Source organism: Lichenostomus cassidix, chromosome 1, assembly GCF_008360975.1.
Source record: "Lichenostomus cassidix isolate B80296 chromosome 1, HeHo_3.0, whole genome shotgun sequence".
In the NCBI taxonomy this organism is placed as follows: domain Eukaryota; kingdom Metazoa; phylum Chordata; class Aves; order Passeriformes; family Meliphagidae; genus Lichenostomus; species Lichenostomus cassidix.
In genome coordinates, this window is record NC_139479.1 from 72,947,074 (window position 1) to 72,971,556 (window position 24,483).

A 24,483-nucleotide genomic window follows, 5' to 3' on the forward strand; every position below is an offset into this window, starting at 1 on the left:
AAAATGAGAGAAACACCTGTGCCTGTAGAGACAAGTTGGGGTGTTCATTGTGTGCTCTGATTAATGATATTTATGTTTCCTTGTTTTGAAGAAGGAAAATTTTCTAGCTATCATGCAGGACATTCAAGAGGAAGGAGGTGAACTGTGACCGAGCAGGAAGAGGTTCTCTGTCAGTGTAGAAGTGCAAATTCAGGCCTGGGGACCAAAGCTGACAGGTTCTAGGTAAGAAAATACACTTTCTGAATTTTCTGTTAGCAGAGGATAAAATAAATCCCAACATTTCCATAGCCCATGGAGACTATTTGGGCACTGCCGTGCAACATTTAGTAATTAGGGTGAATAGCGTTCAAATATTTCACCATTTTTTCTGGTGAAGATTTATGTGATTCAAGGTAAAGTAGATGAGCTAACGCATGAGAAATCCACAGATTTCTACTTCAGAACATGCTAAGGGAGGAAATAGTCTAGGGTAGGCTCATGGTATTCATAATCTTGCTTCCCTCTGGCTAAAAGGAGCATTTGCAACCTGGATTTCCCAAATCCCTGTAAAAGTGGGACGTTTGCCCAAGTTTTCCTTGAAAGGATGGCTCAGCAGAGGAAGCATCATAACAGGGCCCTGCAAACCTCCTTAGGCATGTAACTCCTGAATGAGGCATGGGTTAAAGCCTTTGCTGTTTGATCAGTGTCTTTTAGCACAAGACTCCCACGCAGCACCCTGGCTTTTTTGAACGTGCTGCCTGGTTGTGTGGGAGGGCAGGGGCAAGGCAGCCAAACCAATGGAAAGGAAGGCTTCTACTGTTCTGATCCCCCTCCCACCTCCACTGAGCCCGCGGGGAGGCTATTTAGGGAGATCATCCAGCAAAACCCAAGCAATGCTCCCCTCCACCCCCCTGGTTACCCACAGCTATTTGTTTTGTTGTGTTTTCCACTGGGTAGGTTTCCAGCCAGCTGGCCTCCCTCACCAGCATCATCCCGTGATGTGAGTGCCAGCCATGGTGCAAAGGGAGAAACCTGGGAGCTCGGGGAGGGGGACAGTGACAAACAAGCTTGGATACTCTGAGCTACAGTATGTCCCAGCATGCCTGAATATAAATATACAAAAGGCATCAGAATCAATAAATGCTCTTCATGCTATGTATCACACGGTGTTTGGCAGTGAGAATAAGGCCAGCATTGTGGATGGCCTTACACACTTCAGCTTGGTCAGGATCCCCATGCTCCTCTGGCAGTACTGTGTTGCAGAAGTGACCCCTCTGACTTCAGTGGAAATACTTGTATTTTCCACCTAGGGGGAAACCCACGGAGGAGTCTGCTCCCACTGCAGTCCAGCTCGCTCTGCTGTGTCCATTCAAAGGAAGCAAATAGCCATTTCTTTATGCTTATGGCAAATTCTAGCAGTGCCTTGTGCAAAGATAAAGGGGCAGCTGGGGGTTGCAACTCTCCAGCCAACAGAGCAGTGTCTTTCTGGGGTGAAACACTGCAGGATGGCAGAAATACTTCTTTGTATGCTCAGATAGGTGAAGCATTCACACCAGCACAGAAATTCAGTGAGGGGAGGGTATTCAAGAGTGTTCAAGAGTGTAGTTCTTTAAAGAAATGGTTTGTGCTTTTCGGCACAAACTAGTCCCAAACTTTTCTATTCAGCAAATGATCCTGGATGTCAGTTATTTTTATTGAAATGAAAAGTATATTTTGCTCTTACTCACTTTCTTTGAAATGTATATAAACTTGAGAAGCTGAGCAGTTCTATAGATATGTGGCACAAAACAGCTGTGCTGTACTCAAAAAGGTAGATATGTAGACAGGCTTCTTATCCTGGAAATGATCTTGAGATCCTTAGTTCTGCACACAGAACTCTTCAAGTGGCTCTTTCTTTCCCTTTCCCCACATTGGAGAAGACACCAACATGCTGAAGGAAAGAATGCAATGACAGGACATGGGGGAATGGCTTCCAGCTCAAAGAGTAGGTTTAGATTAGATATTAGGAAGAAATTCTTTACTGTGAGTGTGGTGAAGCACTGGAACAGGTTGCCCAGAGGAGTTGGGTGCCTCAGTTCCCAGAAGTGTTCAAGGCCACATCAGATGGAGCTCTTAGGAACCTGGTCTAGTGGAAGATGTCCCTGTGCACAGCAGGGGAGTTGGAATTAGACAGTTTTTAAGGTTCCTTCCAATACAAACCATTCTATGATTATATGAAGTTCTCTGTCAGATCCAGTTGACTCCCAAGGGATGCACACAGCTCTGCTCTTAGCACAGCACCATGGCAAAAGAAGCAAATCTGCCCACAGAGCCCACTGCACAAACAGCCTTAACCAAATTTGCAACCCAGCTAAGCCCTTTAAAAATATTTGGGGGGGGGGGGTGATGTCAGCACTTGGGTTGCCAACACACTTGTTGGTCTCCACCCTCAGCCTACTTTAGTTCCCACGCAGGGACAGAGCATCCAGACAGAGTGGGAGATAGGGAGAAGCTTGGAGAGGAATAATATCTGCAGCGACCCAAAGTCCAGAGGCAGAACCACAGGGCTCCATTTGCTTCCTCAAGGTAAAAAATTGGCTTACTTATTAGGTCAGATTTTCTTGTGTGCAAGGACATAGGAGGCTGGCAAAGCAACTTGAAAATGTGGGAATTTGTTAACTGTGGGCACTGGGCTTTTAATATTTAATCTGCCAACTAAAGCAGTTTCAATTGAAACTCTCTGTCTTCATGCTGGTATGGTCCCAAGGCTTCTCATTTGCACCAGAGATGTTACAGCCTAATCTGGTTGGGTAGATGAAATTCTTTGTCTACAGTTAATGCCTCATTTGTTTAAGGGTTCTAATTTTATTTACACGGTATACAGCTGGGATTAGTGTGTGATATTCATGATAAAGCATTCTCTTTTCTCTGCATGAGCTCCAAAAACATATAACATTCAAAAATTGCTGTCATAAAGTAAATAATAACAATAACCAATAGAAAAGTTTTTGAGTACAACTTGAATGGGATTTTTGAAATATGAGATTTTTAGCACCTTGAAATTTCAGGAAAGGCAGAAGTTTCTTTAGAAAATACTATTTAATCTGTAGGAATGACTCACAAAATATGTGAAGTTCTTCAGAAATGAATATGTCTAACCTTAGGTTCTCCTTGTACTTTTAATGTAACAAATAATTACAAATAAAACAAATAATGTAACAAACAAATAATAAGGTAACAAATAATTCAGATTTATTAGTCTTTCTATATAAAGTAATAGTTTGCACTTAGTTTCTTCAAAACAAATACACAGACCAATATGGGAACTTATAAACTTTTAAGAGTAGTATATTTACAATATGTATTTGTTGAAAGTGTTAAATGGGGCTTGGGCATTATTTATTTGAAACTGCTTGCACAAAGCAGCCTTGATTTCCACAGACTGCTCACCCCTGTGCACTGTATTTTGGGGTAACACTGGGAATGCACCTTGTCAAATGCTGGAAATCAAAGGAGGTGATAAGCTGATAAAGAAGGCTTTTACTTCTTAGCACCCCAGTGCTTTCTGACTGCTGGCCACTGAAGCTACATTTATTTAGACTGACGTAAAAAGCTTGACTGAATCTGCCACCTTCATGCATCTGTTCTTTATGTATTTTTCTTTTTTTTTTTTAAAGAGCCATTGACCTGAAGGTTGAGCTCAAGGACACACCCAAGCAAGTCACTGAAGTTTTCCTTCTGCTCTGCCTGCTGAGCTCTGCTCTATCCTCATTACTCCTAAAAAATGGAACGTTCTACACGAGAAATTTGCCTCAACTTCATGATTGTCCTCATTACTGTAATCCTCATGTGGCTCCTTGTGAAGTCTTATCAGGATTGAAAGACTCTCAGAAACTCTGGAGGTGATTTCAGTGTGTGCCTCCACAGACATAAGTAACACCCACAGCATGCCACAGTGATTAGCTTTCCATCAATTGAGGATGCTGTGAACCTCTTTTTTATTCTCTATCTGTTGCCTGTGCTAATGTTTGTAATGGGTCTGAGATGGTGTAATTATTTTAGTCTGCAGTGATCCAGCTGTAAATGTAAGATGCTTAGGAACAGTTTGACATGGCTGTCTCCTCTGGTAGTTTCTGTGCATTCTGTACTGCCAGCCCACCATGCTGGCTCGTTTGGCATCAGTGTTGGGTTCTCCAGGGTGTAAAACTGCAGTATGTAATGTAAGAGCCTGTATTATCCAATGTAAGAGGCATAAACTCGCTTAGCAGAAAGGAATGTGAAACCTCAGCTTCCACTTGCACATTTTGTTTAAATAAAGACCATGTAAAACTATTGTTTTGAGCACTCCTTATCCCTCTCCTGACCTGAGCTCATAATAACTGTGGTACAGTGTGATATGCAAGTGGGGTGGTTTGCTTGTTCCTCCTGTTTACATTTTAGTTTATATTCTTTTAAAAAGCGCTGCAGAATGGAAATCCTGCATCATAACAGATGTGTAGCCACATACATGACCTATTTGGGTCCCTTTTTTGTCCAGAGAGACTTACACACTTGGTGCCTGTGGACACAGACTTCAGAGAGAACCTCTGTCCCACTGGGGCATTGTCAATAATTGCATTTTCTGAAGCTCAATTTCAGGCAGGGATTCCCACAGTTCTATTTTTGGCCAAGCTGTTTTTGGAGCAGTGCATGGAGGGATGAGCTCGGCCAGTTGCAGACATAGGCTCCTGCTGACACCCCAGCCCTGCCATGAGCCTGGCCCGGAGCTGAAATTCCTCCAGGTCTGGAGTGGCACACCAGGAGCCATGGCACAGCCATGCCCAGCCTCAGAAGGCTGAGGTGGGACCCTGTCTCGGTTGCTGGGTTGGTGTTGTTGCCTGCTAAAAAAATCTTGAGCCAGCTTGAAGACCCCATAATTCCTGGGCTTGTTAAATCAGTAATCAAACTCCTCCTAGGCATTCCCCATCTGTCATTTTAATGGCTTCAGAGAGCCAGTATCTTCTACAAAGTACAGCTTCCTGTAGGAAGGCAGTTAGATATGTGCCATGTTGCTGATATAGGTCTCTTTCCCTTCCAGGAGTCTGGAAGGAGCGGGAAATATTGCAGGGCTGTCCTGGGCTACCCAGGTCTTTGATGATGAGGCAGAGGTAGCCCTCACAGGTGGGATTTGGGCCCAGGCTTTAAGAAAAGAGCAAATATTCTGGTAGCATCACTTATTAAGGGTTTGTGTTGCTTGAACTTTGCTAATATCCCCCTTGCCCTGTGTCATGTGTACTGTCCATCTGGATTTGCTGTCTTGCAGTTTATGCCTCTCATCCTCCCAGTCAATAAATCCCCATTTCAGTGCAATGATAAAATGTCACCTCTTTTTTATTCTTGGCTACAAATGAGTCCAGCATTTGTAGGGATGGCAAATTTTCTGGGGAAAAAAAAAGCACTGAGACATTGAAATGAATTTCTGTCAACAATGGACTCAGCCTTTCTCTGCAGCCCACCCTGCACCAGGTGCTGCTCTATTGCCACTATTGCACGTGGTCTGTTTGTGTTCACAAGCCTGGCTGAGATGTGCAAGCTGTGGCTGGAGAAGGACATGGAAAATCTATTTTTAAATACAGTGAATACTTGATAATTCAGTATGAAGGATTCTCATCTTTCACAGGCTGTAACTCCTAGAAGAGAGTAATACCATGAGCAAATTGACATTTATGGGCTCATCTCAGCAGTGGAAAAACCAGAGATGTGGGCTTCACTGTCTGAACTAAGAGTGGTTCAGCAACAGTTCAAAGTGATCCTAGCAATTTTCAGATAGGAAGAATTATGAGATGGTTTGGGTCAGAAGGGACCTTGAAGATCATCTAGTTCCAGTCCACCTTGCCAAGGGCAGGGACACCTTCCACTGGACCACTCTTTCACTTTAGATCCATCCCTCTTGTCCTATCACTACATGCCCTTGTAAAAAATTCCTCTCTGGCTATTCTGCAGACACCTTTAGGTACTGGAAGGCTGCTAGGTCTTCCCAGAGTCTTCTCTTCTCTTCTCTTCTCTTCTCTTCTCTTCTCTTCTCTTCTCTTCTCTTCTCTTCTCTTCTCTTCTCTTCTCTTCTCTTCTCTTCTCTTCTCTTCTCCAGGCTGAACAGCTCTCTCAGCCCGTCTTCGCAGGAGAGGTGCTCCAGGCCTCTGATCATCTTTGTAGCCTCCTCTGGACTCACTCCAATATGCCCATGTCCTGCCTGTGCTGAGGACCCCAGATCTGGATGCAGCACTGCAGGTGAGGTCTCAGCAGAGCAGAGCAGAGCAGAATCCCCTCCCTGCCCTGCTGCTCACACTGCTTTGGATGCAGACCAGGACACTTTTGGCTTTCTGGGCTGAGTGCACATGGCTGGAGTATTGAGTTCTTATTACCCAATGCCCCCAAGTCCTTCTCCTCAGGGCTGCTGTCGATCTGTTCTCCTCCCAGCCTGTATTTGTGCTTGAGAAAGATGCTGAGAAATTGTTCTGGAGAGTTTGGGTCATCCATAACTTTAAGCCACCAATGTTTTTCAGAATTGACACGCATCTGACTTTGACAGTGCAATTAAGGTAAATCACCTTGAGCAAGTTCCTAAAAGTGAGAATACCAGCCTAAGTGATTCTCTTTTCAGGCATTTCTAGTTTTCGAGCAGACTTTGAATGAGATTAGTTACTTGCCTAGGTAATTTGCCTGAAACTGAGGAAAAACGCAATTCAACATTCAGTGCCAGACGCTGTGAAGAGCCAGCACTTTACAGGTGTACAGGCACATTAGTGTCAAAGAACCTCAGCCAAATACAGATGTATAAATACAAAATTTCCTGTTTTGAGGGAGCTTAATGCAGGAGTTTGATGTGACTCTTAAGGCTCCAGCTCTCTCCATTGCCTTCCTGCTCACCAAAGAACCTCTGGGCAGGACATGGCTCTGTGGACATGTATGTTATCATGTTTTTCCATCCCTTTGCAGTGTAAAGCAGATGGAGAACATCAAAGGACTTCTGGGCAAACTGTGAGTCACTTTTAGTCTATCAGTCAAATTATTTTAGGCAAAATTTTCATTAAAACAATACTTTAGTGTTAGTACCTGCTCTAGCCCCTCCAGCCTCCCTGGTTAAACTATTTCAGTGCTTGACTGTCCTCACAGTAAAAAAGGGTTTTCTTATGTTTAAATGTGTTTCCTGCATTTGAGTTTGTTCCTATTTCCTTTTGTCTTGTTGTTGGACACCACTGAGAAGAGTCTGGCTCTGTCTTGTTCATTCCCCCCCATCAGGTGGTTACATACACTGAGAAGATCCCTCTAAGCCTTGTCCATGCTGAACAGTCCCAGCTCCTTCAGCCTTTTTTCATAAGTCAAGTGTTTAACCATTTTCACAGCCCTTAGCTACAATCTCTTCATGTCTGTCTTGTACTGGAAAGTCCAGCACTGAATACAGGGTTCCAGACATGTCTCCAGTGCTGAGCAGAAAAGAAGGATCACCTCCCTCAGTCTGCTGGTGGGCTTCAGTGGGGTCACCAGAATGCTTGTATTGATCCAGTGTGTTTTCAGTTGAAACCAGTTTCTGGGGTTTTTTTTAAGAAAATTGTTCTATCAATGAAAAATAAAATTTGTCAAAGGCAAATGTCATGTTTGAAAGCCAGCTGTGCCCACTTTGCTTTTGAATGATGTGTCATGGCTGCTGTAGGCTGTGTGACCTGTGCCCTTTTCTCCTTTATTGCCCAGGCTCCAGGCCAGGCAGGTTCTCTATCCCATGTGACATAACCAACCACTCTCATGATATACCAAATCACAAGGTAGGAAATTGTCATGCAATGAGAGAGAAGTGAGTATGGAATAAAAAGTGATTGACATCAAGGAACTGCATGTGCTGCATTTCTAAGTGGATTGATTACAAACGTTTTCTTAGTGATACTTTTTAATTTGAAAAGATCCCCCAAAATTCAGTTTTCCATGGAAAAGAAAATGCACACTGTGTAATCTCTGCCTTCAGCAGGTGGGAGTATATAATGTGAAATGTGTAAGTTCTGTGTATGTGTTCAGCAGATGACATAGAAAAAGAAGAAAACACAAAACCTGGGGTTCTCAGCCTTATCAAGGCAGCATTCCTGTATATGCATCAAATCTTTCTCTGGGTGATGCCAAAAAAAATGCGAAGCATAAATAACTTCCTCACTGTGTCGCAAGTCCAGCACAGTTCTATTTATACAACTGCATTTGGAAGTGTGCCAGAGGCAATAGATGCCCTTGCAATTCAAGAAGAACTTGGCACAATCATAATCTATATTTTGCTGGTGCAGTGAGCTAGAAAGGATCAAGAAGACTGACAGGCACTGACACCCTGGGCTGCCATTGCAGGGGCTCCTAAATCAATCTTCACCTCCACAGCTGAGCTGGTTTGCCCCCTTTGCACAGGGTTTACCCACGGATTAGCATCTCATGGGTGGGAGCTGGAAAAGCCTTTGGCACGTTTCTCAGGGCCACACACAGCTGCTGCTAGAGCCAATCAACTCTGACCTCCCAGCTTAACAGTTCAGCTGTCAGCTTCTGCACAGACATGACAGCATTTTCAACCAGGCTCTGCTGTGCTTATCAGCTAGTGCCAATCTCCACTCACACCGGGCTGATCTGTGAGGGAATGCAGAGAAGCATAAATTCATATAGGGAATGAACAGAGGTGGTTATCTTGTCCCACCCTGTGTGCTGTATTCCACTTGTACTTACCAGCTCTTGGCTGGAGTGGGTGGATGAGGGAGATGAGTAATAATTTGGATTTGGCAGCAGCAGTTAGATAAATGTAGATTCATGCTTCCTTCTACTACAGCTTGTGGTGTGCCTGGATGTGCTCTAATCTTTTGGCTTTGCATTTATGCCTCTTGGTGTACCCAGAAGAGAAGCCAGAGCTGTGTCTCTCTTCCAAATGACTGTATTCCTTGTGTTTCAGCTTTCCTCTCTTGGGAAGCAGGCAGGGAATTTTGTCTCAGGCTCATGGCTGAGATATACACAGTCTACCAGACAATGTCAGGCCCTGACCATGCCTGCTCTGCCCTGCTGTCCTTGCCATGTGTAGGCCTAGAATGAATGTGGCTCAGGTGACCTGAAGATCAAATTGTTGGGGTCAGGATATTCATGGTGATCCACGTGTCTGAGCTGCTCAGGAGGGTCTTAAACCCTTGTGGAGATGTGCCTTGGGAGGAGAGCTCCTGGAGAAGATCCTACCTTGTGCTCATAGAAATCTGCACATTTCTACAAGCACATCACTGTGACAGCCTGGCCCAGATGTATCATCCAAAATATCTAGTGGGAGTGACCCAATTCCTTAATCAAAACTACGGGACATGGTGAGCAATAAATAATCCAGAATGGATTTTGCATGTACCTCTTTTCCCTGCTGTATTCAGCTCTTTTGCTGTTCAGCTTGTCCACGGACATCTCTTGGCACAGCTGAAAGCAGGGACATAATTTTTTAATACTTGCAGCACAGTTTCACTGGTGACTGCTAGTTTCAGTAGGATAGATCAGAGCCTTGTTACCATGTTAGGCAGGATCTGCTTCTGCTCACTGCAAAGCATTTCCCCAATGTGCTCCAGTGGAGATGAGCCTGGTTATATCAGACCAGGATCTGCCCCTTTGTGTGTCTCTGGTTTTGATCTGCTCTCCACAAAGTTCAGTTTTAGCATCAGCTGGAAGAGATACGCCAGAGGTAGCTTTAGATCTTTCATTAAAACACAATTTTGAGTAAAAGAATTTCACTATAAGCAATATTAATTGGCACTTTAATGAACCTATGGTCTGGAAACTATAAACTTCACACTGTAAATCTATGCCTGTATTTCAAGCTATGGTTTCAAATTACTAGGTTCTAGAACTTATAGGGCTTGAAATAAAATAATTAACTGAGTTTAATGGACTTCTTTTGCAACAAATTTATTTTTACAACCCCAGTAGAATTTTAAATCTAGCCAATTTTTTTTAGCAGTTTAAATCTAAGTGAAGTCAGAAGATAATAAATATTGAAAACACTAAGCCTTGGTTGTTTTTTTCTGTTTTCAGTCTAGGATACTTCCCTACTTAAGGATACCTCTGGGTATTTCAGTTGCATTTTCACTTTTGTATCAAGAAAACAGTTAAACTGAAATTATCACATCAGATATAATCAATTTAATGTCATAATGAAGCTAAATAAAGTTTCCTGTGAGATTAGTAAGTGGGAACTTACACCTATTGTCCCAGAGTCACACTCCCTTTGCAGCCTTGGTTGTAAGTTTTAGCTCTTTTTTCTGCTGAGGCTGCACTCATCTGAGCACTGAAATTACTGAAAACTCCCTTTCAGGCTTGGGGAAAATTTGTCTGCACAGCCAGCTCCATACAGTAGTGCTCAGCTTCTAGATTTAAAAGCATATCACACTGCACCTTCTGGTATAGAACAGGGTGAAAATCAGAGAAATTGAGATGGGGAACAAAACAATCAGCAATTTCAGCAAATAAAGGCCCATTTAGCCAGAAACAGAAGACCCAAGTTAGATATACTGGTTTGGTTTTTTTTGGGTTTTTTTTGTTTGTTTTGTTTTGTTTTTTTCTTTTTGTTTCTTTGTCTGTAAATATTACTAATAACAAATTGAAGCTGGGAGATTTGGAGCATCTGTTTGTTAACCAGGACTGGCCTGTGAGAGAGGTGGGAACTGGGAGACAGCCACAGGACATGGTGTTAATGCAAATATCAGGAAGACAAAGACAACAATATCAGGAAGGAAGGTGCAGCATACATTAAAGAAATATTTATCAAAATAAACCAACTGTTAAAAACTCTACCCTGGCATTTCAAAAATAGGAAAAGTGCAATTAGGACCAAAGTGTCAACCAGAATAAGACTCCAGTGAGGCTGTAAGGCAGAAAGCACAGTGGCCATAGGAAACTTCGGCTTCACACCGCCTCCACAAAGTGGGAAAATGTCAAACTGGGCTGTGATTCCCTGCTACATGTTTTAACAACATAAATTATTTCTTCTTGGGCAGTCAGACATCACAGAATGAGAAGTCGTGCAGCCATTAACAGAACACAGGATCAAGATCAAATGTTACATTTGTAAAATGATGGTGTGACAGTCACCACAATGTGCATGAGGGAAACTTCCTTATGGGACTAGGAAGGCTAAAAGAAGAATCAGAAAAGCACAGGGAGGAGTTATAAATAAAACACTACTGCTCAAAACACAGAAAATGTATCTACACTGGCAAAACTGAAAAGAACTCAGAAAAGTTAAATAAAAAGTTGTAAGGAGGGCAAGAAAAACTGTTGATTAACACCAGGGCGGATGCATTAAAAGCTAAAAATAAAATACATCAGAAGCAGGCAACCTGCCAGGAGACTGCAGGTTTTGCAGATGATAGATACACAGCAGGAGTGCTCAGAAAATACGTTTGGTATACGAAGGGTACATTAATTACCTGCAGTAGTGCTCACTGTAGAAGGGCTTAGGAGAGTTTTCATGCTAGAACTTTTATCTGCAGGTGATGAGAAATGGTCTCAACTGAAGGGCCAGAAGCCAATAGCATGAACAGTGATATATCAGCAGGACCAGATGATGTTCACCCAGTGATTTTAAAGGAGCTTGGAAATGAAATTGCCTGCCAAGTTACTGTGGAGTGTAACTTATTGCTCACGTCAGACTGGTACCAGAGGAACATGAGGTGGCAGATGAAGTATCATATTTTAAGAGGAATGCAGAGGACAGCTGGGTAGTTACAGACCAGGAAGATCTGTTTCCATACTGGAAAAAAAGCAAAGCCACAGAAAAGAAACTGATAGAATTCAAGGACCTGTACTTGCCTGTGTTGTCAAGCATTGTAACAGGCTGGCCAGGAAAGTCATGGAATCACCATCTCTGTAGGTATTTAAATGATGAGTAGATGTGGCACTCAGGAACATGATTCAGTAGTGGACTTGGCAGTGCTGGGTTAATAGTTGGAGCTGATGATTTTGAAGGCCTTTTCCAACCTAAACAATTCTGCAGTTCTATGATTCTAAGTCAGCAAGGCTTCTGCAAAGGGCAGTCCTGCCTTTGGTATATATTATAACTCTGAAACAGTCAATAAAAGTGAGTTGATCAATAAATTTTAAAAACCACAAACTGTCATGGGACAGAAAGGGGAGTTCTCCTTTCAACTGGGTGAAAGACAGAAAGAGAGTGGCATTGAACAGTGAAATTGCATAATGAAAGGAGGTCCACAAGAGACTGCATCATTTAACATATTTACAGGAAAAGCAGAAGGATTGCAAAATTTTCTGGTGGTATAAATGTCATAGATTAAGGGTTGCAGAAAGTTGTCTGAATGCCAAATCATAAGTGATAAAATGGTAGATAAAATTAAAAGTTGACAAATGTGAAGGAGGATGCATAAAGAGAAAGAACATTCCAACACAGAAAATAATGAGCTCAGCAGACACTGGAATACAGGAAAAATCTAGGAATCACTGCAGAGAGTTCTCTGAACATAACAGCTGCATGGTCAGTGTTAAAAAATTACAGGGAGGGCAATAAAATGATAAAAAGCATTGTAACGGTTTCAACTTGAGAAGAAATTAGACAGACTACCTTAAAAAAAAAAAAAGGTAACTGAAGAAAAGACATGAGTAGCAGCAAATAAGGGCACAAAGACTGGCTGTTTGCAGTCAGTCCATCAAATAAATAGCAAACACAATAATGACATACAAAATGAAGAAAGGAAAGCATTTCACAGAGAAAAACTGAAATGTAAAATTCAAAAGTACAAGATGTTCTGCAAGAAAACAGAATGGATATGTTTAAAAATGTTTAGACAAATCTGCTAAAGGAAAAAAAAGGCATCAAGTCCTGACAAAAATGAGGATAGACTTGCTGGCTACATAGGAAGCTTAACCCACAGACTGCTAAATCTCAGGATGTACTCTGGAGAGTTATTGCTCCTTGTTTTACCTATCATCAGGGCACCACAGGATTCAAAAATTCATCAGAAATACTTTATAACAACTGTCCTAGCTTGCAGAGGGATACTACCTCTTGAGGAGTTCCTATGAAAGCAAAAATCAAAGGCTTCTTTCAGGGTTTAAGAAGCCTCAGCTTTCCCAGCCTGGCTCAAGGAAGAAGAAGACATTTTACAATGGAGAAAAACACTAATAGAAAGTTGCTGTAATGTCCTTAAAGGAACAAACAAGGAGTATGTGAACAAGCCTATCTCCACTTTCTCTGACGGAATTTAGGAAGTGTTTAGGTGACTCAGAGCAGAGTTTCACAGCATGGAAAATGCTTTCCTCAGGGAAGACAAATGCTACACTGATTTTATTTCCTCCAGGCTGCTCCTGTCTCTTTGGGATCTCTCAGGTCTTGAAGTGCAGAATCCTTGGCAGACTTTCCCCAGGGTGAGAGAATTCACAACAGCCAACTCTTATTGAGGCAACTCTTGATAGAATAGAATCATAAATTTTCTCATGTTGGAAGGGGACTCATAAGGATCATCGAGTCCAACACCCTGCTCCTCGCAGCAATAGTAAAACTAAACCATATGGCCGAGATTCCTGTCCAGCTGCTCCTTGAACTCGGACAGGCAAACTGAGCAAAAAATCACCCAGTGCATTTCGAAAGGCCTGAAGGGGTACGGCCTCAACACGATTGCCAAACTCTGAATTCCGTCAGAAACTCAACTGTAATTTAGCTGATTTGATTTGTTGCAAAGGGCTTTGTTGCAAAGCATCCCCACTGCTATTGTTGCAGCAGTCACTGGCGGCACAGGGCTGCAACACGGGAATTGCCAGGAGCTGGCGGAGAGGGTTATGCTTGCCCCGGAGGCCCAGCGCACCCAGTCAGTAGCCCTGCGGCAGTGCTGGCCCTGTCCAGGGTGCTGAACTGGCGGCAGTCTCCCTCCGCGGCCGCCGGCAGGCTCTGTCCGGAGGGACGCGGTGGCAGCGCCGCGGTTGCGAGCGACCCTGGCACCGGGGAATGGGGTTCTCCAAAACCTCTGGATGTTTTCGAGAACAAGACGAGAAATCTCGTGATTTTACCACAGAATGGTCCTTGGTTATAACGCAGAGGGGTCAACTGGAAGGCAATTAATCATAGAACAACTTGAGTTGGAAGGGAACCGCAAAGATCATCCAAGTCCAACTTCTGTCCCTGCACTGGATGACCCCAAGAACCACGTCATGTGCTTGAGAGCGTTTTTCAACTGCTTCTTGAACTCTGCCAGGCTTGGTGCTGTGACCACCTCCCTGGGGAGCCTGTTCCAGTGCCCAGCCACCCTCTGGGTGAAGAATGTTTTTCTAATATCCAACCTAAACCTCCCTCCTAATTCAGACCATTCCCTCAGGTCCTGTCACTGGTCACCACAGAGAAGGCATCAGTGCTGCCCCTCTTCCCCTCATGAGGAAGCTGTCACTGCAATGAGGTGTCCCCTCAGTGTCTTCTTCTCCAGGGTGAACACACCAAGTGACCTCAGCCACTCCTCATACAGCTTCCCCTCTAGACTTTTCACCATCATAACGGCCCTTAGCTCACCATAATGTGAGGTTGTTCATACAAATTTTGGTGCTTATGACTTTGCAGTTGTTTTTTGTGGTTGTTTTTTTGGGTTTTTTTTTCTCTTCTGTTTTGAAATTCATTGTATAGTCAGACATAAGTGGTGAAGGCTTACGTTGTGTGGACCTTGCCAGGAGAAAAGTTTTGAAGGGGGAATGGGACTTTGGTTTTGAGGAGATAAGAATGGAGGTGGAAAATATAGGCAAGGAGGCAAAACCCGAAGGTGTCAATGATATGAGGGTCAGCATATTAGAAACCAGAAAAAGTGGCAGGCATTAAAGAGAGGAAGCTTCCCCCTCTGCCAGGGGTATCTGAATTTCTGCATTTAGATGGTGCTGTGGTTTATCCCCAGATGGCAACTCATCACCCCCCACTCACTCCCTCACCCCCCAACAGTGAGATGGAGGAGGGAATCAGAAAGGTAAAAGTAAGAAAATTCGTGCTGAGATAAAGACAACTTAATAGGTAAAGCAAAAGCCTCACATATAAACACAGTAAAATAAATTAATTTACCACTTCCCATGGGCAAGCAGGTGCTCAGTGATCTCCAGGAAAGCAAGGATTCATCACATATAATGGTTATTTGGGAAGACACCCTCACTCCAAGCATCCACACTTCCTCCTTCTTCTCCCAGCTTCATATGTTGAGGGTGATTCTGTATGATTTGGAATATCCCTTTGGTTCCAGCTCTGTCCCCTTCCAACTTGTTGTGCACCCCTAGCTTACTCGCTGCTGGGTTGGTGTAAACCCTTCTCAGCCATAAAAAAATATCTCTGTATTATCAATACTGTTTCTAGCACCAATCCAAAACACAGCCCCATAGCAGCTACTATGAAGGAAATTACCTCAGCCAAAACCAGCACAGATGTTGCCTAAAGATCAGATTTCAAGTGTTGCAGGATGATGAAGATGCTGTGACAGCTTTAAACAAGATGAGACACTGTGTTCCATACTCAGTGTGTATATACATAAATATATATGGAATAACATAAAATTCAGCTATATCATAGAAGTGGCTGCTACAGTAGCTGAGACAAAACAGTAAGATCATGCCCAGAATTTGTATTCACCAAATACAAACCAAGATATTTCATTCTCTGAGGGTCTCCTACTTGTCTTTTGAAGAAAGCTTGCTCATGGCTGAAGCAAGAGAGAAGAGTGTGGGAATTCAGGCCTCTCCCATGCACTTGCATAATTAAAACCTAGATTACTTTGCATTGCAGCTCCTTTTCTTCAAATGTGATAAGTAGGTGTTATTAGTCCATGTACAGGGATTTTGTGAAACTGAATTCCTTTAACAGGCAAAGCCTTGTCATTCCTGGAGCATGGCTGTTGGGACTCATTCATATGACAGCAGTTAGCTGAGATACACTGAAATTATGGGGGCTTATTAACAAAAAAAATTCTGACTCTAAACCACAACATTTTTCTCATTGCAGTGTTTGTTACAGACAATTTAATATAAAGAAAATGAAAAATACTGCAATTGCTTTTATCCCAGGAACGGCAGTGAGGTAGCCTGGAATTAACTCCCGGCACAGTGCAAGGCTGACGTCCAAGTCCCACTGCTTGTGCAGGTAATGCAGCACTCTTGTGCTTATCTCCCTCTCTGAAGTTTAGGCATTTGATATTAGGGTTATAGTGATTAAATTTTCAGTAGCATCGCAGATGACCTCATGCAAATGACAGAGGCTGCATTGCCTCCCATGATGCTCTGTCCCAAAGGCAGTTCTGTCTCTTTGAGGAAGAGAGTCTCTCATTCTCAGCACTCAGGTATATCTAGGAGCTGTCATTGCTCTGCCTAAAAAAATAATGGAGAAGAACAGTGACCAGAAGTTAATCACCATTATGTATAAGACTCATAGGCAGTGATTATAGACATCCATAATAAAAGTAAGAGGATCATAAAAGATACTGTTGCTAGACAGTGATGTTTAATGCATTATTCTCTATTCTTAACTTGCACCAATGAATGCAAATTAAAGTGCCAGCATCTCTCTTTGATTTGCAGTTCAGACAGCTCCAAAATGCAGGCTCCCACCACCTCTCTATAACTTTTGGATCTCTACTGGAATTAGAAATTACGTTAGTTCTCCAAAAGCACTGATATTTCACACAATGAGAAAGTCACTGGCAAGCTTTTCAAATAGTCTCTAAGGATAGGAATGCTTAGCCTACCTTTTAATACAAGGGCACTCACACCAACGATCAAGGAAGGCTTTCTGACCCACTCACTGTGTTGCCAGATGAAAAATCATCTACACCTAGTGAGCTACCACAATGCTTATTCTTCAACACCCACTGGCCTTTGGAAATGCACAATGCCCATTGTGTAAGGAGAACTGGAAAGCAACCAGCCCCAGTTCTGCCAGCTTTCACAAGTTCACCAATCATTCAGGTATGACTTTGGGATTGCTGACTACCAGGGACCACCAAAGAGACCCCTAGCACAAAAGAACATAAGTGTAAAGGGGAGGGAAGATATGTCAATGATTTTGGGGAGATGACTATCATATGCATGTTTATTCTGGGACAACCAATGAATATGTATGTAAAGTACTGTATCTAAACAGGAGTTTTCCAGTACTCAGCATGCACAGTATTGCATAGAAGGTATTCCCGCATGCCTCCAGATGAAAAAAGAATGCTGGCTTCTCAATACTACATTGGTGTTAAGGAGTTTCTTTTACTTTTTACAGATTTTTGATTACAGATAGATGATGATCACATCTCCCTCCGACCTGTCTTTATCCAGCAAATGAAGGAGAGCACTGCGCTGGGATTATAACTTCTTGCCAGGGCTCAGAATCCCCTGTTCTTTGCTGTTGCTGCATTCATTTCTTCTGGCCAGATTTGGAACCAGTGTAAATTTGCTTAGTTTCACAGCAGACAGATGTGATTTACACTAACCAAGGCCTGTCTCAGGCATGGACAAAAAAACCCCTGAAAAACCCCGTTCTGTTCTGCAAGACAGAAGAAGCTGATTCTCCCTGGCCAGAGCCTGTTGGGAGGTTGGGTATGCTTTAGGGGCAGAACAACCCCATGCACTTAGTTAGCAGGTGATCTAGAGAAGCCCTGTGCTGTCCATGCAGCCACAAGCTCCTGTCCTTTTCCCACAGCCCTCAAGAAAGGCACAAAGCAGTTGTAGACAGCACCCTTGAGACAGCCAAGCTTAGAGCAGCCATCCTGCCCCTGGTGTCACAGCAGCCCCCTGCAAGCTGGGCCAGGGCATGGCAGGAGGAGGGGGCTCACCAGGTCAGGACATTTCAGACTGGTTCAGATCTCTGCTCCCACCATTCTTTTTCTGCTCTTTTTTGGCCACAGAGCTGCGGAGCAGTGACACTCACATCCTCTGCAAAATGGCTTGCTGGCAAATGTGTGAGAAGGGCCAGTGGGGACAGAGGCATGGGAACTGGAGGCAAAGTGTGTGTCAGTTGGCTTAAATTGAAACCAACCAGCCAATGTGAATGGAAAACTGGGAGAAAGTGAAGAGGCAAATGGTGGCTTAGTCATAACAGCTTAAAGGAACATGTGAGACTATCCAGAGCCAAATCAGCAAACTGCATCCTTGGGTATTCTGCATCCTGCCCCTTTGGCATTCCCCCATCCAGGTTTCATAAGCTGAAGTGCCTAGAAGCATTTTCTAACTGTGGAGAAAACTCTTATCTTGTCTCTGGACCATGACCATGGGCCCCACTTTGGTCCCTAGCCTCCTTTCAGGGCTTTACATCTAGGCTGTGTCTACATTTTACTGGTACATCCTGACTAGTCTCTTTTGAGAAATCACATACTTCTTCCCATTCATGTGGTAGGCACCAGGGATCACAGAATAATAGAATGGCCTGGATTGGAAGGGACCTTAAAGATCACTTGATTCTAATCCTCCTGCCATGGCCAGGGCAGGGACACCTTCCACTATACCAGGTTGCTCAGAGCCCCATCCAACCTGGCCTTAAACTCTTCCAGGCATGGGTCATCTACAGCTTCTCTGGGCAACCTGTTCCAGTGCCTCACTACCCTCTCAGCAAAGAATTTCTCTCTAATACCTAATCCAAACCTACCCTCTTTTAGTTGGAAACCATTCCTCATTGTCCTGCCACTCCATGCTCTTGTAAATAGTCTCTCTCCTTCTTTCTCAGGTACTAAAAGGCTGTGATGAGATCAGCTCAAGCCTTCTCTTTTCCAGGCTGAACAATCTGAATTCTCTCAGCTTTTCCTCATAGGAGAGGAGCTCCATCCCTTTATAACCATCTTGTTGTCCCTCCTCTGAACTCACTCCCACACTTCCATGTCCTCCCAGTTGAGGACCCCAGAGCTGGATGCAGTGCTCAAGCTGGGGTCTCATCTGTCTGTCCCCATTTCCAGTGTCACAGTGCCATGCCCTGTTGTCCATGGGTTAGTTTTTTCACAGTGACCTCCATGTGCCTTCCTTGGTTATCCTTTCAATTGGGTTACCCCTCCCTCATTCTAGGTTGTAAGCTCTTTGAGGAATACACCACCTAGAGATTTGTCAGTCCTTTGGCACAGTGGAGCCCAGGCCTAGGAATGCAACAGCACAAGTAACCATCCCTCTGCTCTTCCTCACAGCTCATTCGGAGCTAAGCTGCTGCACCCAGTTCTTGCTTGGAGGTTTTAGAGCTAAATCTCTTTTCTAATTATAGTTCTATGTAGAGTAGAACAGTTTCCTTTACTAGAGTAAGTAATGACCTGATTTCTATGTGCACTGCCCACAGGGGAAAGCACAAAGCCAGTCCTGCTATATTCTTATAGGATCTGGTAGAAAGAGTCCTGTCTAATCTTTGGTGAGTCTTACAGAAAACCTGCACTGCCGCAAACTAAGGAAAATAATGAATAATTCATTTCCTTATCCGTTTCAGGATTGTTTTCTGCAAAACATCTGTTTTAATTATTCATGTGATTTTTAGCTGCACCATGCTGCAGATGCAATTGTACAGGGGGGAGCCCTACTGTTTTTCTCAGTGTGGCCTAGAGGTTTCATTAGTGCAAAATTTGAGCTCCCATTGGACCAAGTTGCAAGTGAGGAGTGAGAGGTGGAAATCAGGATGGTTAACAGGATTCAAAGTAGAACAATCCTCTGAAAATCACAATTCCAGAGGAGTCTTCCTGTGATGCCAAAATGGTCATACGTTGATGATGTCAAGCTTGTTAAGAGCCAGCTGGGGGACAGAGGGAAGTATACTCAGAGTTCTCCTATTTCCCAATGTGTATACAGAGTTCCTCACTTCCCCAACAGTACTTGCCAAAGACATGAATTAACAGTTATAGAAGTACACTCCAGTTACTATTTTGGGCTGTAACTGATTCCTGTCTCAGTCAGATCCATCCAAGGGGCAGAGCTGTGGATTGGGGTTTCCCGTAGAACTCAGACAGGAACGACTACAGTCTGCAATACCCCACTAGGGGACAACCCTACAATGCTGGTCACTCCTGTGGAAAAGTCAAAAGTCTCCAGTCACATTCTGACAAAAAGGGACAGGTCAGTAAATGACATGTTTAAAGCTAACCACAGTCCATGAAGAGAGGATTTTGAAGGAAATTATGATCCCTCATAATGGATGCCACTGTGTTCATGATGCTACCAGTGACTCATCGGGCCAGTAGCAGCAGATCTGGGTTCATTAACCTGAGCATCAGCACTCTGCTCACATACATCCTGTTCCACCTAAAAGCACTTATTTCAGCTGGGAACATGCTGAAAATGTCCTGCTTGCAGCAAAGTGTTTCAGCCTGCTAAGTCATCACCAGCCGTCTGTGCCCCACAGGGCACACAGTCAGCACAGGTGCATTTAAAGATTGTTCTTTCATTAAATTTCAGTAAATTTTTCAATCCAGCTTCAGTGCTGCACCAGGAAACAGCCAGGAGATACAATTCTCCAAGACAAATCGTACAGATAAAATGGACCTTGTTTGTTTCTAAAAATAGTACATAAAAATACCACCAGTGCCAGCATTTGAAAAAGTGCCTTCCAAAAGAGCCAATTAGAAACACAACAAAAATATTTCTCCTTCCCTCAAAGGGAAAATGAGAGATGCAAGCCAAAAACTGCCAGGAAGCTGGAGTAGCACTTGCTATCCTCCTCCTGGCTGTAATCAACCCCCCAGGCACAGATCCTGCTGGCTCTCACAGCCCCAGCTCCACAGATGCTGGCAGAGCACCAAGGTTACTGAAGACAAGTCAGTGTCTACCTAAGCTGTTGAAGGAGCCCTGGTAACAACTTAAATACACATTAGCTGGGAAAAGAAAGGTCTGTGCTATGGGAAGTGCCTGGATCTGTAACAGAAAGAAATATAGGCCACTCATAAAATTATGCATACAGAATTAAAGAACTCCAATACTACATAGCCCTTTTTCCCCCTGCCTTTAAACAGATCAAGATAAATATTTCTGCATTTTAACACATACAACCTCCCAATATTATACTTTCATCAATTACATTTTCAGCTGCTGACCCAAAGCAATACATATTCTGCATAATTTCAGCATGTTGTCTTGAATTTTAGACAGTAAATTAGGAGCTTAGACTTGCAACATGGCTGTGCCTTTTTAAAACAACACCTGGGCTGCATGGCATTGCCAGTGTAAATTATTTGCCTGAGAAAAATTACCTGTAAAGAAAGAAAGGTGACCATGCACTTTACAGGCTGGGCAGGAAGCACTTGGTGCCCAAGATGCACATGGCCAGGCCTGAGCCTGTGGGAGAGACAGCTGGTGAAACACAACAACCATGAAGCTGTGGAAAGATTTTCAAAAGATCCAACCTAAACCTTCTCTATACTTAATGAAATAAAATTCTGCACCCTGCAGTGAGCATAAACATAGATTCTTCTTTATTGAAACAACTTTTTATACTTCTTTTTCCTCCATTTCTTTAATTTTCCTAGAAAAAGCAGCATCCAGTTGCTCACAGGCCAGTTTGGATCTGTACTGTGACAGTGCAAATTCTAACTTTTTTAAGAAAAGCTTATGTTTGCATCATGGTAAGAGGTCACTGCTGAGGAGGAAGGACAGCAGTGCCAGACAGACATCCTTCCTCAGCAGTGCACAGCCAGTTCTAGGCACTCACCAGGGATATTCTCTGCCCCAGACTGGACATGGATTTTGGGAACAAGCATGTCACAGGCCAAAGCTGAAGCACAAGGGGGCAGGATGATAAGATTTGAAGGCACCAGCATGCAAGGGCTCCACAGGAGAAGGAATTTCACACTTACCTTCATTAAATCCATCTTCCTGCAAGACAGGAAAAATAATCACCCAGACCAGTTAGATTATAGTGATACAATCTGACACAGAGCCAGATGACATCTTCTGATTTTATTTGAAGTTGACACCTTGAGACAAGGCATAACTGAGAGGATCAGAGCAGTAAGAAGGTAGCAGGAGCCTTCCCTCCCTCCCCTGCAACTCCATGAACTCCATTGCAGAGTATTAAAAATAAACCAGTGTAACCTAATAAATTGCAGAAAATATTTAAGTCAGAGTGGGGCAAGGAAACAAAGCGAGAGCCTAAAATTTGAAACAATAAAAACTGTTACTAGAAGCCTATTTTAAAAGCTTCAAGACTGACACAAAAAAGTCCTTGAGACCTAATGACTATAAATAACCACTTTCCAAAATCAATGGCATTAAGTTAAACATGCATAGATTTATTCCTTGTATTCTCATGCAAAATATGCAAATAGTTCCATATATCCAAATTCTTTGGAGAAGACTAATTATTGCAATACCCATAGAATTTTGCTGATTAACTCCACAATGAGTGCAAGTTTCTAGTCTTGTAGAGAAGTCCTGACCCCCAGCTTACATTTTAGCAAAGAAATGAGAAGGAGTTTGCAAGAAGTTGAAGTGCTCCTTTTTTTTTTTTTTTTTTTTTTTTTTTTAATAAAGTGGTAGCCCAAACAGTAACTAAAATGATATAAAGCACCTTATCTGAGGAAGCTCCAATCACACTTCAGACTTGGGAATACCACAGAGCTGTTACATCCCATTTTACCTGATCCATTAAATAAAACACTTTTCATCTGTATTACTGCATATCTCAGAAATAAAACCCACAGTGCTTCAGTTTAGAATGATGTATAATTTATTCATTTAATTCACAAGTAGTTGGACACTACTCAATTTAATCTCCATATGCAAGTGATTTACACAAACATATAATACTAAAATTGATTGCTTAGAAGGTAAAAAATACCATGGGTATGAAATGCCATGGTAGATGTTGCTCAGTATACTACACAATCTTAGTGTCAAATGCTTTTAGTCATTTATGGTTTTAGAAAAAAAGGCAGTTTGCCATTTTAATTTTTTTTATAAGTGTTCTGGGAAACAGAAGCAGTTTTGTTCTAAACCTTCTAATTAATTATTTCCTCCAGATCTTAGAACTGAACTGACAACCAAAGCAACATTTTCAGTAGTTCAAAGAAAAGATATATATTTTTGCTCCCCTGAATTCACCAAGCACCATGTGACCAAATCATGTTGCCTTCCAACGTGTGACACAAAACACTAACCCCTGTATATCCAAAGGAATGTGCAGGAATCTAGACCATGCTTCAGCATGGTGGTGTTGGTGACAACAGCCTGATGTTATAATTTTTGGCCTCTGCCAGTATCTGGTAGCTGTGAGAGTGTTCACAGTTCACTGTATTAGCATCACCAGACCATTTTATATTCATGCATCTGATCATAATTCTGCATAAACTCTTCTCACTGCAACTTGTATCTCATAAGCCTCATTAATTTTGCATTAAGTGTATAATGGCTGCATGGAGAAAATTGGACTTCAATGTGTTTGCCTGCATTAGATTAAATTACATTATCTTCTAGATGAGGTCCAAACACATATTTGCTTGAAATGCCAGTAATTATCTTAAAACATACCAAGAAGTTAAAAAGCTTTCACAATACAAGATCCAGCTACTTATTCCACATATACAAAAACACTGCTAGAGAAATACAATTCAATTTTCAATGCTGAATTATGAGGAAAGTCTAAAAAAATAGAAAAACTCTGACATCTGGACATCAATTCAGAAGGTAACACTGCATAATGAGGCAATATGAGCACCCATTTAAATGAAAAATCCCCAACAAGAGAAGCATAAGGGGATCATGTGATAAAAATAAATGAACACTGCGCCAAAAACATGCACACGATTGCCATGTTCATTCAGTATGCTAGTGATGGTCTAGCAGTGATCTAAACCAAGAGTGAGACAGTGTTTCCAAATCAAATCAACTGAGTAACTACATATTGATCAAACTTTCTGATGCAGCAAAATGAGGACACAGAGCCATCTCTGGGTTCTGGAGCTGTCTCAAGATCCGCTTGTAAAATTTCTCTCTGACACGATTGAATTCCATTATGTCCAGTGGGTCCTCATCAATCCAGAATTTGTGGAATTCATGCATTAGGTAGCCTACAAAATAATAAAAATGAAGAAGAGATAAATACAACATGTGAAGATGACATATAAAATTAGAAAAGTAGCCAAATTACGATTTGCACAGAGAATCCCAGTCACTGAGGTCTGTCACCTGATGACAGTGGGCAGGGACAAGTCTAAACATATTTTGGACAACCCCAAAATTGGATGAATATTACACACACTGGCAGAACTTCTCACAATAAACACAAGAAGTCACTAGTCATCTTCACATATGGATTCATGAATTGAAAGATTAAACCAGGGTGTATAAAAGCAGGAAAAGATGTTGCTGGTGCTTGTTATCAGTTCCTTGCCTACACATTGAAAAATATTAGAGGGGTTACTCGTACTGTGCAAGGATGAACAGCAGGCCTCTGCTGTAGAAGGGATGCTCAAATACAGGGGAAAGAGCTGGCAAATCATTGTTTTCGTGGGGGAGCTGCAACTCTGCTGAAGGATGGAGAGTAACACTTGAATGTAGATGCAAGTATCACATGCCAGTTGGATTTAAGGGGAAGCA

The 24,483-nt window shown here is 42.7% G+C and overlaps 2 protein-coding genes across 6 annotated transcripts in view; one reads left to right on the plus strand and one right to left on the minus strand.

The window, feature by feature from the left end:
• Window positions 1-2,393: 2,393 nt before the first annotated feature.
• Window positions 2,394-4,291, plus strand: SLN (sarcolipin). The gene is made up of 2 exons (XM_085063908.1): window positions 2,394-2,544; window positions 3,636-4,291. The coding sequence occupies exon 2, from the start codon at window positions 3,743-3,745 to the stop codon at window positions 3,836-3,838; it is 96 nt and encodes a 31-aa protein (XP_084920034.1). The 5' UTR covers window positions 2,394-2,544; window positions 3,636-3,742; the 3' UTR covers window positions 3,839-4,291.
• Window positions 4,292-21,827: 17,536 nt separating this feature from the next.
• ELMOD1 (ELMO domain containing 1) overlaps window positions 21,828-24,483 on the minus strand; it is a 44,413-nt gene continuing 41,757 nt past the window's right edge. For all 5 annotated transcript variants that reach the window (XM_085063979.1, XM_085063985.1, XM_085063971.1 and 2 more), the window contains one exon: window positions 21,828-23,954. In XM_085063979.1, coding sequence (XP_084920105.1) covers window positions 23,782-23,954 — 173 coding nt within the window. In that variant the 3' untranslated portion in view covers window positions 21,828-23,781. The remainder of the gene's footprint in view (window positions 23,955-24,483) is intronic.